The sequence below is a fragment of the Apodemus sylvaticus genome, chromosome 18, assembly GCF_947179515.1.
Source record: "Apodemus sylvaticus chromosome 18, mApoSyl1.1, whole genome shotgun sequence".
NCBI classification, from domain to species: Eukaryota; Metazoa; Chordata; class Mammalia; order Rodentia; family Muridae; genus Apodemus; species Apodemus sylvaticus.
Genome location: NC_067489.1, coordinates 38,137,800 through 38,157,895, shown reverse-complemented (window position 1 = coordinate 38,157,895; position 20,096 = coordinate 38,137,800). Strand labels below are relative to the sequence as shown.

The following is a 20,096-nucleotide window of genomic DNA, read 5'->3' as shown; positions in this document are numbered from 1 at the left end:
CTGCCTCCTGAGCTCTATTTCCCAGCTATTGGTGGTTAATGGTCTATTGTGGATGTATTCAAGGTGGTTTACCCATTTACTAGTTGATGGGTATTTGGGTTATCCCTAAATATTTATGAGTAGTGCTTCCACAAGCATTTATGTACAGGTGTTTTGGGGAATCTACGTTTTCCAGTTCTCTTGGGTGTATAATCAGGAGTCTCTTGATTCCTAAGTTTTCCAGCGATATTGCACCATTTTATATTCCCAACAAAGATGGAGGATGGTCATTGTACCAGCTCCTCACCAGCACTGTCTACCTTCAGGGTAAGACTTGTTCTGTGAAGGAGAGGGAGTAGTCCCTACTGGGCATGGCCACCACCACCACCACCACCACCACCACCACCGACAGATGAGCCTGTCTTGACTATTTTTCTTGTGCATGTTGATTATGTCTTATTTAGATACATATGCTTTAAAACCATTTGCTTGTTTTCTGCTGAGTTACCTGCCTTTCATTTTTGAGCCACAAGTGTTCATCATAGATCGTGTTCATGAGCACATACATGACTTATAATCATTCCATGGGATGTCTTTTCTCTTTCTTGGTAAAAGTTTTAGTTGGTGGGAGTCCAGGGTAATCTGTTTTCTTCTGCCTTCCTTGGTACCTTGTTCTTTTCAAACCATTGCCTAACCTAATCTCACAAAAACTCAACATGTTTAGGTGTTTGAGCCACACAGTGTATGCTGTGTAGAGGGCCGTAGTCCTTCAGCTTGGGGAAAGCAGTTGCTCCAGGACTGTTCCTTGAAAAGACCCCGCCTGGCCCGTCTGCTTGTCTTGGCACATGGGCTGAGAATCAATTCAGCACAGCTGTTTGGGCGGACCGAATTCTGTCCCTTTATTCTTTGCGTCCGTCTGTCAGTCCACAGTGAGGACTACAGCTAGGTATGTCGTCTCTAAGAGTTCTGAGAACTCCTGCAACCTTGGCTTCCTGGCTTTGCAGGATCAGACAGAGAATATATTTACAACACTTGATGATGAAGCTCAGGGTATTTCTTAGCACTTTTTTGTTTATATAATTTTTATTACTCTCATTGCAAAAGGAGGTGACGCCAGGTTTGTGTGCTGAGAAAACTTCCATGCAGTGTGAGAATGAGAAAGAATTTTCCCAATCCAAACATCTCCTTTGCCTTGCTTCCTCACATCCACGCTTCACAATGACTTTAGATATTTTTCTCCCCTGGAGGCAATCTCCAAACAGTGACTTTGTGTAACCCAACTCTAGCTCACACCCATGCGTTCCCAGTGTAGTTTTCTGTAATAAAAGCATTAATCGCTGCAAGCTCATGAATTTTAGGAAAGTATCCAGTTTTGCCCAGGGAACCACAGTAGAGAGCCCTGGGAGGCAAAGCCCAGGTTCTTGAGGGAGGGTCTTTTTGTAGTGGATAGGTGGGGAGAGAAAGGAGGCTGTAAGTCTGTCCTGAGGAAAAGTACCATTTGTACCGAAAAGGTACAGTTGAGCATCTGTTATGTACCTGGAAACATTTGCACGGTTGGGTGATGAAGACCCGGGTGAAGACTCCTGTGTGTGGCCACCTTCGCTGCTAGTTACTTCCTGGTAAAGTGAGGCCTTTTCCTGGTGGATTGACATGAGGTGAAGTTTTCATCAGATCTGCCCATCTCTGCAGGTGCAGTCGGGTCTGGAATGGTGCATTTTACACGTCAGATTTATACACGTTTTTCTCATCTTAAAGCTTATTTTTATTGAACAGGATAAGCTGTGAGAGTGTGTGTGACGCTGAACGGCCTGACCAGATCCCTCAGATTTCCTGACTGTGGGTGATGGCTCAGCTCCGTGCTCTTGGTCGGCACGCAGAGGGCCTGCACACAGCTCATTTTATACCATAGTTCTTAGGCCAGGAACAGTCAGAACTATTTTTTCTAGTGCCCTTTCCCCTGGTGGACAGCTAGTTGAAGCCTTTGGGAGTAAGAGCACTTCCCAGGACATGGGCCCAACCCTTCCTCCCACAGCCCCATTTAAAATAGCTTAAAAATAGCTCCCACTTGAGGCTTTGTGGCAGGCCGTGACAACTTTATAAAAATTGTATATTTACTTTACCCCTCTTTTTTGCTTATTAAAACACTGCTTATCACTGATTCCCGGAGAAATAAATTTATTGCCAAGCTATGAAAGAAAGTTATATTCCTCTGGGCATGTGGCTAAGCACCAGTCATTTAGAAAGCTCAAGTACAATTCAACCAGTTTGAGCGGTGATAGTTGAGGAAGGGGGATCCTGCCTTTTAAGCTCGATAGATAGCTTGAAAAGCCTGTCTATCCATTGGTTAACTCTCCTGCTTCCTGTGTGGTAGACCCTGTGTACAGGCCTGGATCCCTGATGGTTAGCAGGGCTGGCAGGCCTGCTTACATTGTCATTTGGGGTTAAACAAGCATATGGTAACCCTTTTGTACACGGTATTTGAAATCTCTGTGTGGAAAGCCTTTTTATTTCTAGAACATTTCTTTCTGCGGCCCTGTTGCCTTTCCCCTGAAGGCTTCCCAGGGGCTTCCAACCACACTCGGTGTCAGAGTTGAATGTGTGCCATGGTCCAGAAGACTCTCCAAGACTTGTCTCTACAGCCTCTACCACCTCGTCCAGTCCTCCCCAGTCCTCCCCACCTGCCTAGCCATCCCCACAGCCTCCTCCCCAGTTCTCCCCACCTGCCTAGCCATCCCCACAGCCTCCTCCCTAGTCCTCCCCGCCTGCCTAGCCATCCCCACAGCCTCCTCCCCAGTGCTCCCCGCCTGCCTAGCCATCCCCACAGCCTCCTCCCTAGTCCTCCCCACCTGCCTAGCCATCCCCACAGCCTCCTCCCTAGTCCTCCCTGCCTGCCTAGCCATCCCCACAGCCTCCTCCCTAGTCCTCCCCGCCTGCCTAGCCATCCCCACAGCCTCCTCCCTAGTCCTCCCCACCTGCCTAGCCATCCCCACAGCCTCCTCCCTAGTCCTCCCCGCCTGCCTAGCCATCCCCACAGCCTGAGCACTTAGGGCTCTTCCTGCCTTTGTATTTTTCTCCCCTCTTCTTGGAATGTTTTTTCTCCACATTTCCACATGCCTGACTGACTCACTCAGAGTTGGGTCTCTGTTGAAATAGCTCTTCATTTGATTAGGGAAGCCTTTCCTTAGCAGACCACTGAAATAAATAAATAAATAAATAAATAAATAAATAAATAAATAAATAAGTAAATAAGTAAATAGGTAAATAAATAAGTAAATAAATTCTATTTTTTTCTTTTCAGGGTCTTTGTTGAAATAGCCCTCCGTTTGATTAGAAAAGCCTTTCCTGAGTAGACCATGGCTATAAATAAATAAATAAATAAATAAGTAAATAAATTCCATTTTTTCTTTCCAGTCTCTGCTCCCAGAAAGACAAGACGACTCTGAAACATTATTTATTAAATGCTTTGACCACAGGCTTTGGCTCATTCCCTGACTACCTCATAACTTATTTAACCCATTCAAACTATTCTGTCCTCCACATGTGTAGTTACCTCTTCTTCAGTCTCAACTGCTTCTTCCTTCGTGTCTCCTCAGTGTCTCAGTGTCTTGCTCCAGTCTCCCCTCATTATATCCCTCCCAAATTTCTCCCTCATTCTCTCCCTATTTCCCCAAATCCTCTCTCTTCCTGCAAGTATCCCACCTCCTATTTCCTGCCTGGGCTTTTTTATTGACAGGTGATGCTTGTAGGAGACTCTTTACAGACTGCCATCCCTACCAGTGTGTGTGTGTCTGTCTTGATTTCCTCCTTCAGGCCTTGGCTCCTCTAGCATAAACATATGCACGTGCGCACATTTCATTCTGTTTGCCCATCTGAAGTGTTGTCTACGTCTGGGGCACACATCCCCATGTGGAATGTGGACTGTGACTTTGTCTCAACTGTATCCCCCAAATCCAAGACGCTGGTTCAAGGGCGAGGAACTGCAGATTGTCGGATGGATGGATGGATGGATGGATGGATGGATGGATGGATGGATGGATGAAGGAAGAATATGGTTTAATGTGACTTTGTGCCCAGGAGTCAAGACCTTTCAGTGGCCTTGTTTCTCACTATCCTTCAGGGCTGTCTCATTTTAGTTATAGGACATGAATTCTCTTTTCATTTCTTATTCCTGCTCTTTGTTTCCACTTGTAATGTTCCTAATACAATATTCCTCTTTATCTTGTCTGAAAACTTAAATTTACTAATTGTACCTTCCTGCTTAATCATAGCCAGTTCTCCCCACCAGCTCTCCTAGTCTTTGTTTTTAACCAAGGGTTTATTAATTTTCATTCATTTGGCAAAATTTTTTAGCATACATGCTAGGCATTATCCTGCAAAGATGAAAAACTCATGTTGCCCATCCCTAGGAATCCTGCAGTTGAGGGTGATTGCTTCAGGAATTCAGTGAGCCATGGAATAGTTACAGTGTGTGCCTAGCATACGTCCATCGTACTCCAGGATCAAACACAAGATAACTGGGACTTTCCCTGAGCTTAGATTCTAAGTAGTACTGTAAGGATAGCCTGCATCCAGGCAGCGCATGGTAAGTATAAAATAAGTGTTAATTATCAGAGGTATCAGAGCCACTTAAAGGGCAGAGAGTGGCCCTGCGCTGGGTGGGTGGTTGAGTAAGGTGGTGATACCGGGCCATTAGGATGCCGGTGGGGGGGAGGGGGGGCGGGGGGGGGGGGAGGCAGCATCTCCCATCAGAGCTCTGGAGAGGCCTCCTGTTTACACTCATTTTGTAGAAGGGGAACAGTGGGTCTCTTAGGGCTCTACTGTATGCCTAGGAAGAGAGCGTGGTAGCCAGTGCAGTCTGTCTTTCCAGGCTTTCGGCGTCCAGCAGGAGGAGGCGTCGACACAGTATTCTGAATCCTAGCTTTGCCCTGAGTGGGTGGTCTCTACCCCATCCCTGGCCCTGGACTCGCTGGTGGGAGGGCTGAGGCTTGCCTCTCTCTGTGCCCAGGCTGCTGCATCTCTCTGGACCATGAGTTCCATTTGGCACAGTTTGACCTTGGGAAAATACTTTCCCGTATCCCGTAGTTTCCAAAGAGCTTTGTAAGTAAAGGGTTGATTTAATCTTTTATTAGCTAATAATTTATACTTTTGTCAGAAATACATCAAATTCAAAAGGATTTTAGAAATTTAGAATTTTTTTTTTTTTTTATAGAAATGCATCATTATCACCAAATAGTCTTTAGCTTTCTGTTTTGATTCACTGCAAGGTCTTTTTCTTCCAAAACTACTTAATTTTTTTTCTTTAAATCACTTTATTCTTTTTAATCCATGTGTCCTTACTAGATTGCTCCAAACACTTAGTATTTGAATTATATAAACCCAGCATCTGGTTTTAGTTTAATTTCTTTTTAACATTTTAAGGTCTCTTCCTCTTATTTGTGCTTGCAGAAAATGGTATTTTTGGTTGAGGTTATTTTAAGGGGGCGCTAAAATAAATTCTTTTGTTGGGCGGCACATGTTCCTTTGAGCTTACACGTCCAGGGTCATCCTACCAGAATAAATCTTGACGGCTCCATGTAAGCTCGCCTGGCTTCTGGCGTGGTGTTTGTTGCCCAGGAGCCACGGGGCTTCTTCCCCTGCCTTCCCAGGAGCCCCCAACACTCTCGTCTCTTCTGAAGCTGTTGATCTGTGCCGCCATTTTAGTTCATTATCTCCCTAAGTGGGATTTAATGAAAATGCCAGTCAAATCTACTCTCTTAGGAGGTAGCGAGTGGATAGAACAGCACCCCGCGTGTGTAAACAGGCTCGTCTGCCGGGAATGGTCCTGCTCCTTTCCAGTCTTCACCTAGGTCAGGCAGAAGACTCATACAGGAAATGGGACTGGGCTTTCTCTTTTGTTTGTTATTTTTTGTTTTTGTTGTTGTTTTGGTTCGGTATGTTTTTTTCTCTCTCATTTTAAAAGAAAAAAATCTCAAATCCTTTGTTTTCACAGATGTAATATAATCATAAAGGAATTATTTGAAAACGTGTATGTAGCTCACAAGTCTTTTGAAATATGTGCATCCAGTTCCCTGTTTTCCATGGGGAAGAAGGACTTAAAATTGTCCAGCAAGACTTGCACACCTTTTTGTGAATGTAGTCAGGTGTAAGGGTCTGACCTCCTGGGGTTCAGAACCCTATCAGGATTACAGGGATGGATTTTTCTTGTCTAATGTGGGTCTGTCTAAGCCTGTTGGACTGTGAGTCTACTTCTAACCAGGTTCTGGATTTTCCCAATCTGAACTCTCCGACGTGAGTTAATTTGGATGAATCCAGCCCTGTCCAGAGAAAAGGTTGTGTTGAGGAGAGAAAGTTGAAAGTGTGGGCTAAGTAGCCATCACTAGAGAAAGGAAGAGGGTGAAGGTTCGGCTGCCACTGTGCATTTCAGCCTTTGGCTGTGTCTCTAAAGCGCAGTCAGGAGGCCTGTCCTTGGAATGGAAGGAAGGTCGGTTCAGCATATCAGGTAGGGCTGTGCTGTGGAAGGCCACGGCAGCAACAGAGGGAAGCTGTCCCGGCTGTGAAGAGACACAGTGAAAGTGTGTAGAAGGACGACTCAGTAGAGCTCAGGGAAGATGCTCTGTTAGACGTGATTCGCTGTCCTCCTTGTCTCTGGGGATATTTGCTCAGTCTGCATGCAGGGCATGTGGCCTGGGCCACCAGTCCTTGCTCCCAGATTGCATCAGTATGTGACTTTCTGGATACGCATGTGGCCCAGGGAACTGCAGCGCTGATGGGGCATCTGATGACCTTACTTTTCTGTCCTTAGATGTGGTTGATGGAGTAGCCTGGGCTTGCTGGAGTAGCCTGGAGCAGAGAGCACAGCACATGCAGGGAGGGTGTGGTCAGGAGCTGTGTGTGAGGAACTGGGTGTTCTGAGTTCCTGCCAGTCTGAAGCCAGTGTTACCACTGACCTTTATAGACTAATATCTAACAACTTCTCTTTGGCCTGCGCCATGTGTGGATGAGATGTTTCTTTGTCCTAGAAAGTTCGTAGCAGAAATGGATGGAGTCAAATAATCTGTGCCTAGTTAACTCATTGGGAATTAACTAAATAATAAATTGCCTGGGCTATTGGCACACGCTGAACATTCAACAAATTAACATAATTAAAAAGTTTATAAATTGAAAACTTAAATTGTTAGGGTCAGCTGTTGAATTTTCAGTGAGTTAATTGGCAGGTGTTGTGCTTATTAACTGTGTTTTTGAAATACTTAGTTGCACAGTAGTGTGTAGTCTCAAGAGTTCACTTTTAAAGGCTCTGTTCATGCAGTGTGCTGAGGCCTTTAAGGGTTTCCTGACGGGCAGACTGTTTCTTTTGGTTCCATGTCGTATATTTCCTTGGACTGTGCTCTATAATTTTTGCCCTTCTCTTAGTTCTTCTATCTCTGACCTTTGAATAAAATGGTCCTGGGAAAAAGACTTCATTGGTTTTATAGTTTTGAACAGTTTAAATCTGCCTTTTGGGGAAAGGATGGATGTTCGTGATTTTTTTTTTTTCCTACAGAAAGGCAGGACTGGAAAACCCTTCAAGCTTCGTGACTGCTGCTCTTTATTTGGAGGAGAAAAGTGCTTCCTGTTTAAATTAGAAGCATTTACCCCTCCCCCATAATTATGAGATTATAGTGATCCTAAATGGTCTGGAGAAGTTGGTTTTGCTTCAGTTTTCTTCTTGGGTGTCAGGGTGTTTTGCCAACTATAATTGAGTACATCTCTGGTTACTTTAACAAGGGAACTGTGTTATAGGTGTGAGTATTCAGTGGGAAGAATTCAGTGTTATAGGTTAAGTTAGTAATAATTGCTTTTGTTGAGAACAACCAAGGTGTATACCATACATGCACTCTAGCTCTTGATTGCTTCCCCTCCCCTCCCCTCCCTTCTCCCCTCCCCTCCCCTCCCCTCCCTTCCCCTCCCTTCTCCCCTCCCCTCCCTTCTCCCCTCCCCTCCCCTCCCTTCTCCCCTCCCCTCCCTTCTCCCCTCCCCTCCCCTCCCCTCCCTTCTCCCCTCCCCTCCCTTCTCCCCTCCCCTCCCCTCCCCTCCCTTCTCCCCTCCCCTCCCCTCCCTTCTCCCCTCCCCTCCCCTCCCCTCCCTTCTCCCCTCCCCTCCCCTCCCTTCTCCCCTCCCCTCCCCTCCCTTCTCCCCTCCCCTCCCCTCCCCTCCCTTCTCCCCTCCCTTCTCCCCTCCCCTCCCCTCCCTTCTCCCCTTCCCTTCTCCCCTTCCCTTCTCCCCTCCCCTCCCTTCTCCCCTCCCCTCCCCTCCCTTCTCTTCTCCCCTTCCCTCCCCTTCCTTCTCCCCTCCCTTCCCCCTCCCCTTCCTTCTCCCTTCCCCTCCCTTCCCCTCCCTTCTCCCTTCCCCTCCCTTTCCCCCTCCCCTCCCCTCCCTTCCTCTCGCCTCTCCTCTCCTTCTCTCTTTTCTCTCTCTCTTAGTGAGACTATAGTTTAGGAGCTTTGGAACATCTGGAACATCTTAGCAAATATTATACAGATAGTGACACCTTCCATAATCAAAATGACTTTAGAATTTTCATTTATCTATGTGCAGTTAACAAATGACTAGCAGATGGTTATTTGGTCAAATTGAAAGACTCTAGACTCTCCTGGAGATCAGAGTCTGAGCATGCCTGTGAGAGGCTTAGTTGGTTAATTGATGTGATCTTTTTAATTACAAAAATGTTTATATGTATGTAGTTGTTTTCTCTGTATGCATGATCTTTGTACCACATATATGCTTGGTGTTCACAGAGGCCCAGAGAAGGTGCTGGGTCCTTGTGGAATTAGAAATACTGATGGTTGTTATCTGCCATGTGAGTGCTGGGAGTTGAATCTCAGGCCTCTGGAAGACCGTCTAGTGCTTTTATAAATACGGAGCCATTTCTTCATTCTTGGAAAGGTCCATCTTAATTGTGAGCAGAACCATTTCCTGGACAAGGAATTCTAGATTGTATATAGTTTTCAAAGTGAGCCGGGTGTGCTCTCCATTTCTTGGCTGTGCACACAGTGTGACGAGCTCCCAGGAGCTCCTGAGCCTGTGAATGCCCTGCCCCGCAGACTGTGACCTGGGGCTGTAAGCCAGATGAAATCCTTTAGGTTGCATTGGTCAGAGTATTTCTTATCATAGCAACAAGAAAAGAAACTAAGACAAAACTATTCAAAAGTCTTGGCTCATAAAACATCTCTCCCAAGTTGCAGGAGGTCTTCACAGTTCCTGATGGGATACATACCTTTGCAGACCACGCACATCACACCTTTACCATGAGTCATGGGAGAATCGGGAACTAGGCTGCTACTGTGGACACAGGGTTTCCCCATCAAACAAGAAGAGGACAGATGGGGCTCGGATGGCCAGCCAGCTTGCTTGTCACCGGCCCAGCTTCATCAGGCCTTTTACTATTGCATTAGAATCTGATTGGAGTTTTGACCCATAATCCTTTCCTGGTTTTACAATACAAGTTCTGGGATTGAACTCAGGTCCTCTCCACTGACTGAGCCATCTCGCTAGCCCAGAAAGGCCTGTTTTTATTCACCCTTAAAACAAACGGTGTCATAGTGTACATAATGCCGAAATAGAGATTATGATGTTCATTTCATTAAGTCAACCAATGGGCTTTATCTTTAATGGTATAATAAGACCACCAATTCAGATTTAAAACCAGATTATAATTACGGCAGGTTGAAACAGCTCAGGAAATCTTTCAAATACTCTAGCGTGTAGCCAGTCATCTCCTAACTTACCAGAAGAGGAAAATGCGAGAGAGTTGTAAGACAGGAGAGCTCAGCCTGAAGATGCGCCAGCACCTAGGAAGGTGTGCCTGCATGTGGGGTGTCGATGGCTTCACTCTGTGCTTAGGCTGTGTGGAACAGGGCAGCCTCTGCACCGCTTCAGACACTGTTGTGGCAAAGCCTATACCTTCTTTTCCTTAGAAAGCTGGAAGAGTTTTCTGTTGGTCAACCACCTTTCCATGAGGCTTTGTCACTGCCCTGTACACTTCCATGGTGGCTGTTTTGTGGGTGGTGCCTATACTGGAGAGAGAGAGAGAGAGAGAGAGAGAGAGAGAGAGAGAGAGAGAGAGAGAGAGAGAGAGAACGAGTGAGCTATGGCATCCTAGAATGGAGAAGTTAGACATCCAGGTTCTTCCTGCGGGTCAGCAGCAGAGTGTTCAACCGCCTCTGCCTAGCGGTCCCATTTCAGAACCCCATCCAGAGCCCGGGCCTCTTGACTTGTGAATACTTTCCTTTTCATGTTGGTAGAGTCAGAAAATGTCACGGTACCAAATTTAGCATGGCAAACTATTTATCTAGCTGCTTTTCTTAGATTAGAACATAAACTTGTCTTAGGTTTTGGCTGCTGCAGACATTTTGATTTCTCTCTGTTCAACAGTCGCTGGATCTCGTCCCCTAAATGATTGACAGTGACCTTCAGCCTAATTTATATAGCAGCAAAGACTTGGTCTTTGGCCGAGAACACTTTGTGGCCACTGCCTTGGCCCTTCCCCCATCCTTTTCTCTGAATGGTAACTCCACCTGTGAATTCCTTGTCCGCCATGGTAGCTGTACTTGACCCAGGTCGTCTCAGATGATTCTGGGACCCAGAATGTTCACCAGTCCCGTATCTGACCTGCAGGGTGGAAAGCAGTATCCTCTTATGGTGAGATTAGCAGAGGGCATGGTGAGAATTGCTGGAGAGAGCTCCTATTTCTTGGTGATTTATAAGATCCACCTCCTGACTCCCAGGCAGAAATGGAAAGAGGAAGGATGCTTGTTCTGCAGCCAGGGTGTCTGCTTTCCGACCTGTCAGTGGGAGATGGAGCCTTCTGTTTTGATTGGAACTTTTCAGCCTTGTCCTAGAAAAGCTCAGAAAGCCCTTTATTCCTCTCAGCGTAGACCCAGCAGATGAGAGGACAATAGAAAGGGATGTTAAACCGTTGTGGCCCTTCATGTTGACTCTGTGAGGTCCCTGCAGCCGTGCAATGGCTGTCCTGTTCCGTTTGCTTTTCCTCGGTACCTAGCACAGTGCTGCCCGTCTTGTTGACTGCAATCATGTGGTTACTCTTTGCTCTTTTATTAGTTCTGAGAATCCTAACGTCAGTCTGTACCAGTGTGTCGGCTCTTGTTTCCCATTTCCATGCTTCTGTCTTTGGATTTGTCTCAAGGAATAATGTCTTGGTGGTGTTTGTAAATGAGATTTTTTTTTTTTTGCACTGCAATCTTACCTAAATAAATCACTTTGTTTTCAAAACTCAAATTTTATGTATAAGATTGCTTGATGTAATTGTGAATTCATTATCTTAAACATGTTATATCTTTTAAAAAAACGTTCTAGGACAACCTCAGAAGCATTGGCAGGTGCCCACAGCTGTGATGAATGACAGACTTAGGTTTTAGAGTTAGCAGTTCTAGGACAACCTCAGAAGTGTTGGTAGGTGCCCACAGCCATGATGGATGACAGACTTAGGTTTTAGAGTTAGCAGTTCTAGGACAACCTCAGAAGCGTTGGCAGGTGCCCACAGCCGTGATGGATGACAAGCTTAGGTTTTAGAGTTAGCCACCTTGCCTGAGGGTGTTGATCAAGTATCTGAAGAGAACTTAGAAATGGGAACTGTGAAGAACCTGATTGGTGAGTGTTCTGTGGAGAGTGAGGTCAGATGAACAAAGTGGTGCTGTAATACACGGCACAGTGTAGCACACACCAAAAAAGATTTCTGGCTCATTATTATTGCTTGGTTTTGGGGTAGTTTTTATATGGACCGTGACAGCATGGGCTGATATGTGTGATGTTTCTAGTAATATTTAATACCTCTGTTCTCGTTCCTTCGAAAGCCCAAAGCAGTCCTGAGGGTGCCTGCCAGCTTCCTTGGGACTTAGGTTTTCTTTCTTCTCTTGGCACATCTTGTTTCTGGTTGTTTTAGCATCTATTGTTCATTTTTACTCCCTGGTGCAGCCATGCATGGGCCCTGCCTCTTCTTCCTTAATTGCACTCTCAGTCTCCAAACTCCCAAGGTTTGTGTCTGGACAGTTTTGGCTAAGGCTGGATTGATGCTGCAGTGAAGCAGGCAGACTGGATTCCTACCTGCTTTACTTGGAACTGTTCCTCCCACAACCCTGTACCTAATAACCCACTTACAATGAGGCACAGATGTTTTCCGCTGTGTACTAAAGATGAGTGTTGCTTCTGCTTGGGTAATGCTTCTAGGCATGATTTCTTCCTTCTACATTATGGGATGTTTACATATGAAGTGAATTAGTACTTGTCCCACAGTTGGAAAACAAACAAACCAGTTTTAAAAGCTAAGAAAATGGTAGGGCATGGTGGTACCATGCACTCAGGAGGCAGAGGCAGGCAGCCTGTTCTAGGCCAGCCTGGCTTACAAAGAGAGTAGGACAGCCAGGACTATACAGAGAAACCCTATGACAACAAAACAAAACAAAGAAAAACCAAAAATCAAAACAAAAAAATCAACCAAACCAAAAAAAAAAAATTAATAACTTTATAGAGTTGGAGAAGAGTTTTTCATGAGTTTTTTAGGACTTGCATAAGTAAGTCCTTGCTCAGTGATCCTTGTAATTCTTAAACAAAAGGGACCTTTTCTAGTCCTTTAAAGACCCTAACGGCCTTATAGACGTCTGGAATCATTTAATGTCTGTATCACAAGCACAGGCGCTCTTGTGGGCAATACTGATATACAGTTTACTGTTCTAGTTGGCCATGAACCTGGGAGGTTGGGGCCTAAAAATGAGGTGGCCTCAAGTCTCACGCAATAGTCGACTTTATTCAGAACATCAGACAATTTGTACTCTGAGGGTTAAAGAGAGTCACCAGTGTTCAGTCACAGGGACAGGCCTCAAGTAGCTGAAACGTGTCTCCATAGAGGCATATGAATAACAATGCCCGAACTAAACTCACTTGAATCTACAACATCTGGCCGGAGCACAAAAACACATCACAAGACGTGTGCCTCCTCACTCCGTTCTACCAGGCTTTCTAAAAAGTACTGTTAAGTGGTATAGCCTCATTTCTGTAGGGAGAATATTCCATACTGAATATTTTTACCTTAAAATATTACCTTAGTTCAGTGTATTAGAGTGAAGTTTGGTTTCACTAGTCCTAAGGGTACAGCAATGATTTATATTTCATTTTTACATATTGTTAATTAGTATACTGGCCCTAGATAATTTAGCTGCATAACTTTAAACAGCTAAATAATTCCCCCCAAGAAATGCTATAAAGATAATATATCTTCATTTATTTCCTTCCATAGCTGTTTCATGCCTGTGTGCTTAGAGTTAATTCAAAATAGAATGTTTAGTAAATTAAATAAAATAATACAACTACATGGCATCTAAAAAAAATATGCTCACTAAATAGTTGCTGCTCAAGGAAGAGGTGAAACCTCTAATATTGTAAGTCTACAATATTAGACTTAATTCAGGGGACAAAGAGAGCTCTGTTTCATGGAGCTAAAGAGATGGCTCAGCACTTTACTGCCCTTCCCAAGGTCTTACGGTTCACAGTTCCCTGCAACCTCAGCTCCGGGTTATCCAGTGCCTTCTTATTGCCTGCTAAGGCCCCTGCACTTAGATGCACAACCCCCCACCTTAGTGCACATAATTGAAAACAAAATAAATCTTAAAGTAAAAAGGAACTGATTCACTGAAGAAGTCACTGTGTTTGGAACTCATTCACTGACGAAGTCTCTGTGTTTCTGTTTCCACACAACCAGTACAGGTTGTGTTTTCCTTCCTGTGGTGTGTCATGAGACAGTCCTACTGCAATATCCCTGAAATTGTTCTGCATCAAAATACACAAATATGTGATGAAGAGCATTTCCACACACCCAACATTTGGAGGAGAGTTCTAGTCATTAGAATCATTAGGATTTACCGGCAAATGGATGCAGTTCTCGGTCTTTATGGTCTCTTTATGTACCTTTTTCTGATCGGCTTTCCTCCTGTACATATCTTTATACTTCTTATTATATTCATTTATGTGAAAGCAAACATCCCCATGCCTTGCCTACAACATGGAAAAGCATAGTGTTTCTGATAGAACATAGCTCAGATTCACACACACTCATCATGTAAACACAGAACGTTAATGCATGTATGTGCTGACTTAAGTGCGAGATGTTGTATAGCTACAACGAAATAAAAACACTGACTTATTTAAAAGTCAAGGAAAGAGTGCAGCTGGTAAATGTTTTGTGACACATTTAAAATCATGTTTTCATGACTGCTATTTTATTATTTGATATACATTATCATAGTCTGCAGCTGAGTTAAGGGGCATATTTTGGTTTAATTTTTGGAGACATTCTCCCGTGTAAGTTTTAGAATAAATGTAAGGTTCCTGGATATTCTGTGATTGGCTCTTTTGATTTTCATCCATTGTCTCTAGGTTGAAAACGTGCGCTTGGTAGACCGAGTGTCCTGTAAAAAGGCAGCGCTGGGAACTTTGTATCTGACGGCCACTCACGTCATATTCGTGGAAAATGCACCTGACACAAGGAAGGAAACCTGGGTATGTCGTCCGCGTCTTTAGCATTACGTGTTTTTCATTGGTTTCAGGATGGGGACTGTGGACTTTTGGGGGCATTTTGGAAATGATTTCTGAGGTGTATTAGAGAAGGAGTTTCCTTCTGAGATCACACCCATCCCTGATGCACTTAGATATTTTGAAAACTGATATCTAGACATCATTTAAGATAGGCCTAGCAGTGGCAGAAGCTGCTGGAGCCTTATGCATGACTGGGAAGAAGATCTTCAGTCCTGTCAGGTGTAGCATGCTACACTTCCTGATTTGTTATAACTGCTATTTGCAGGATGTTGTATACACATGTTATCGTTTGGATGTTTCATACATTCCATACATTGATCATAGGCGTCTGCCCACCCTCCCCCCCCCTTAGTGTCTGATCCTGCCTCTCTTTCATTTCCTCGTTAGACTGGCTATATGCACATGGCTATATTGTTGACTTGTGTCCTGAAAGAGGGGTGTCTCTCCCTTTCTCTACAACTCTCAGTTGCCTAGAGCTCCTCCAATGAGGGCTGAGCCTGGGTGGGGTGGGGGGGCTCTCTCTTGCAGGGACTTCTAAATTATTGGTGTTGGCGTCACTTTTCTGGTAATTTCAAAAAAGGAAAGGATACCTAGAGACTAGTACCATCACCAGGGGTTTTTGTGCCCAATCACTGAACCTGTAGACATTTCTGACATTATGTAGCAACACAGACATGGCTTTATAACTCACAGCCAAAGTCTTGACTTGTAGAGTCCATTTCCTTACCCCGTGGACAGGGATACACATAGCACCAGAAGGTAGCCACTACCTCACAGTAGACAGGAACTTCGTGGGCGGCTGCCCTTAAGGACAGAACATAGATCTCCTCAAACGTCAGGGAGACACGGTCCAGAATGGTTTATTTTCTTATCAGCCTGTTTTCTTAATGGAATGGTGGTTTATTCCAGAGGCTGTAGATGAGGTAAGGAGGAGTTGCCCCAATATGGCTCTGTACAGAGGGGAATGGGGAGTTGTTGATCAGAGTAACCAGAAGACTCAGATAGACCAGAGGACTGGGCTTTGAGACCAAGCGTAGTGTGTACAAGGGTTTATAGTGAATCATAGCATATTATATATTCAAAATGTCTTTAGTAAATTTCAAATATATCACCATAAAATGGTTGCTCAGGAAGTTTATGGATATAAATAGAATATACTAGTTACTTGATTTAGTCATTCTACATAGTGCCTCTCTATCAGAACAGAACACTGTACTGTGATCTACCCGTTAAAAACAACAAACAGTGAGAAAGTGAAACATTCTCTTTTGCAGACTGACCACCAACAGCTTAGAGAACGAGTGGCCGTTGAACTTGAGCATCCCATGTGGGATTAAGGAACATGGTGGCGCTTCCCAGTGGAGCCATCTCTAGCTTTTATTGATTGCAAAAGTTTATTTTACTAACTTCCCATGACCTTATTTAATTTTAGCTATTAAACGCATCCAAATTTGACTACTCAAATGTTCCCTACCTGGAGGAACTGTGTAAATTTAAATGCAGAATACTTCCTTTCAAAATAATAATCGTGGATATCAAAGCTTGGTACCGAAAACCAAGTTACAGATTTTTATAGTGGATTCTTGTGTAGAACCCTCCAGTTCTTGTAAGCAGAGTGCGGGTGTTGAGCGAGGCGTATTTTGAGGCCTATGTGTGGCTCAGAGGCCTCTGCCCATTGTCAGTTTTGTTTCTTATTCGTGTTTACCATCCTACTTGTATGAACTTTTGATCCTAGATCCTTCACAGTCAGATCTCCACCATTGAGAAGCAGGCGACGACAGCTACGGGCTGCCCTCTGCTCATTCGCTGCAAGAACTTTCAGATCGTGCAGCTTGTCATACCACAGGAGAGGGACTGCCACGACGTGTACATCTCTCTGATACGCCTCGCCCGGCCAGGTAGGCAGAGAGACCCAGCACCTGAGGTGCGACTTCTGGACAGAGGCACACGTCACGTGGAAGGATGCGTATTATGCTTAGGATAGCAGTGTTTTAGGACTTGCTTGTCATTCTTGCTCAAATAATCACCTGAAACATTAACTTTTTTTTTTTTGAGGGGGGTTAGGGTTAGACTTAGAGTTAGCATTATTTCCTTTTATTTCCTAGATAGAAGTTATAATGTGTGCTTTTAAAAAAGTATACAAATTTGTTTAGTTGAGTTACTTGGTATGAGGCCTAAGACAGAACGTACAGGTTGTTTAGTGTGGAAAACATTTGTATCTAATGCTTTTAGTGTGTTCTTCCCCACCCAGAGTGCCCTACTTTCTTGGGTCTGTCTGTCTGTCTGTCTGTCTGTCTGGGATAGGGTCTTACTATGCAGCCTTCAGTGGCCCAGTGTCACAGGTTCCTCGGGTCTGGAATTACGGGTGAGAGCCATTGTGCTGGCTGTTTTGTTCAGGTAGGATTTTGAGGGAGATGTGTTTGATTTGATCATGAGTAACAAACAACTGCCTAGGCGTTCGTTAGCAGCCGTGACTGTTGGTGAAGTTCCTGTTGGTTCTCCCAAACAGAACCTTCCCCCACGCTTGGTGGGAAGAATGTTTGGGCATGGAAAATGGCCGGTCTGTAACTGTCTTGTTCTAGCCTGTGTAGTATTTGGGTCTTTAGCTGGAGAGCTCACCGTATACCTCTAGAGAAGCATTCCTTGACTCTCGGCAAGGCTGTGTGAGCTGGCCACAGGAAGCATGTTTCCAGGCCTCTTGGGAATCACAGTAGAAAGGTACCATCTAGGTTGTCCTTCAGAGTCACATGGAAGGCTGTGGTAGGAAAATAGGATATGTGCTTAAAGTTTCTTTACAAAATGATGAGAAGTTTGGGACCTTTGCAAGGCACTGGGCTGAGTGCTGACTTCCCCAGGATAGGACAGTAGGGAACTTAGAGCCAGTGTTCCTTCATGAAAGCGAGGCCTGGGCATTGTCACAGTCCGGTGACTGTGACTTCGCTTTGTTCTTCTTTCAAGCTGAGACCTTTCCCCATCTCTATCGTGTTAAGGATAACTGCAGAGTAAGCCAGAAAAGCAGTTGAACTCTTGGAGGGTGCTCTATAATTGGAACAGCAGTTCTGGGAAGATGTAGGCTAGGCTGCCTACAGCAGAGCTTGCAAGAGGAGTTATGTGCCAGCAATTTCTGTGTCACTGATTAATGGATGTGCAGGGTAATGAATGTGCTCCGACTGGATTAATGGGATTTAGGAATAGCTGGGGAACTGGGAAGGGCTTAGTAGCTGAGAGAGTGGCCCTAGGGTGGGGAGGCTGTGGTGGGAGCAGAAAGGGCTAGGACTTACTGTGAGGGTCCATCTGCTTTTAAAAATGCATGCTTTTTCTTAAAAGGTGACATTACGGTCATTAGATTTTAGATGGTGCCAACGACTTGATTGGCTGCCTTTTCTATAAAAGAAAACATAGCAGTTAATTTAATTAAAACTGTCACCTGAGTGGATTTATAATGTCTGTAGCATTCTGAAACACTGGGATTAAAAGTGACAGGTTGCACAACACACTTTAATAAGTGTGGGAAGACGGTACAGGCTAGGCAGTTCTAAAGCTACTGAATGCAGCACTGAGGCTGTGACATGTGACCGGCAGGACCGAAATCAGGAAGATGGGCAGAGGTAGAGGGGCTCAGATATGAAGCAGTGGCTGTCTCCTGGAAGCACACATGGTTTGTCACAGATCATCTGGGCAGAACTGACAAAATAAGTCATTCCCCCTATAGGCAAGTCAGAGTATGCGGGGGAGGGGGGGAGTTAGCTGGGGAAGGGAAGGCACAGTGCAGCATCCTGTTACTCAGAGTCTCTTCTGCTTACTCATTTCATTTCCTGTGGATATAGCTAATTGCATGGTACGACAGAGGCTTTTCGTTTTTTGTTTGTTTTTAAGAAAAGAAAAAAAAATTGGGGAGTTCAAGACCTATGAAGGGGCTATTTTCTAAGCTCTATAGATCTTTAGGATTTCTGGGATTACTAAAAAAACTGGAAGAAATGTCATTGGTTTGCATCTCATGTAAACAAAGATGGGTAAGCATTTGGTCATGGATTAGAAAGGACCCCAGTATCAGATATTTTAGTCAAAAGAGTGGTTGGCCCCAAGGATGAGAAATTCTGTTATCCTGGTGGGTCTGAAATTTTCAGAGTAAAGGACACCTGACTCTCAGAGGGCTCAGCGTCCCTCTGTATCCCCCCTTTTGATTTGTCTCCTGCTATTTATTTTTATATCAATTATCTTACTACTCTAGTACCTAGAGTTTGTGTACCTTCCATCTTAAATAATTTCTTATGTTTGTTTTCCTCTCCTTTCTTTTTTAAATTACAGCCTTTTAAGGTCATCTTATTTCCCAATTCTTCTGCATTTCCCCCCTTTGGTGGTGGGACTCGAACCTAGGACCTTATCCATGTGCTGGCTTACTGTACCATTGCTCCATCCACAGCTCTGTGTGTTTACTATGACTTTCAAAAATCCCATGGAAGAGTTTGTCTCATCTGCTTAATCTTGTATGTTGTCTAAATCATTGATGCTTGAGCAGATTTCCAGTGGCAGTTTATTTTTGTGTGTGTAGGTGTGCATATTCACGTGTGTATGGTTGCAGGTGTGCCCTCACGTGTGGAGGCTGGAGGGCAGCTTCAAGTATTATTCATCAAGAGCTGCGGAATCATTGTTTTTCTTATTTCTTTTTTTTTTTTTTAGTTTGTATATTTTTCTTTGTCAATTTTTTATTTCTTATTTCTTTGTCAATTTTATTTTTATTTCTTTTTCATTATCTTTCTTTTTTTATTTATTTGATATATTTTTTATTTACATTTCAAATGATTTTCCCTTTTCTGGGTCCCCATTCCCCGAAAGTCCCATAAGTCCTCTTCCCTCCCCCTATTCCCCCATCCACCCCTTCCCACTTCCCTGTTCTGGAATTCCCTTATACTGCTGCACTGAGTCTTTCCAGAACCAGGGGCCACTCCTCTGTTCTTCTTGGACATCATTTAATATGTGCATTATGTCTTGGGTATTCCAAGTTTCTAGGCTAATATCCACTTATCAGTGAGTGCATACCATGATTGATCTTTTCAGACTGGGTTACCTCACTTAGTATGATGTTCTCCAGCTCCATCCATTTGTCTAAGAATTTCATGAATTTGTTGTTTCTAATGGCTGACTAGTGCTCCATTGTGTTTGTATTTTGTTGTTTTATGTGTGAGTATTTGGTGTTTGTGTCTGCACCTATGTGTGCAGTTTCTGAAGGAGTCAGAAGAGGCACCAGATCACCTGGCAGTGGAATTAGAGCTTCATGAGGTGCTGGGAATGGGGCCTGCGGTCTGCCTGAGGATTTATCGCCCCTTTCTATAAAAATACCCTAAAGAATAGAAAGCATTTTATAGTTTTGGCGTAAGCCTCGTGCTGATGCCCTCCAGCTCTGGGGTGGTTTTCCTGCTCACTGGTCTCTGTCTTGGGTGGTTTTGCTATACATCATCAGCCCCCACACAGAGCTGTCAGTCATGCGTGTTGTAAACATTTAACAAAGGAAACTTCCATTATTACCATCAGGG

At 44.3% G+C, this 20,096-nt stretch overlaps 1 protein-coding gene across 2 annotated transcripts in view; it reads left to right on the top strand.

The window, feature by feature from the left end:
• Positions 1-20,096, top strand: part of Mtmr7 (myotubularin related protein 7) — a 75,122-nt gene that overhangs the window by 9,889 nt on the left and 45,137 nt on the right. For both annotated transcript variants that reach the window (XM_052162802.1, XM_052162803.1), the window contains exons 2-3: positions 14,404-14,526; positions 16,298-16,460. In XM_052162802.1, the coding sequence (XP_052018762.1) occupies positions 14,404-14,526; positions 16,298-16,460 (286 nt within the window). The remainder of the gene's footprint in view (positions 1-14,403; positions 14,527-16,297; positions 16,461-20,096) is intronic.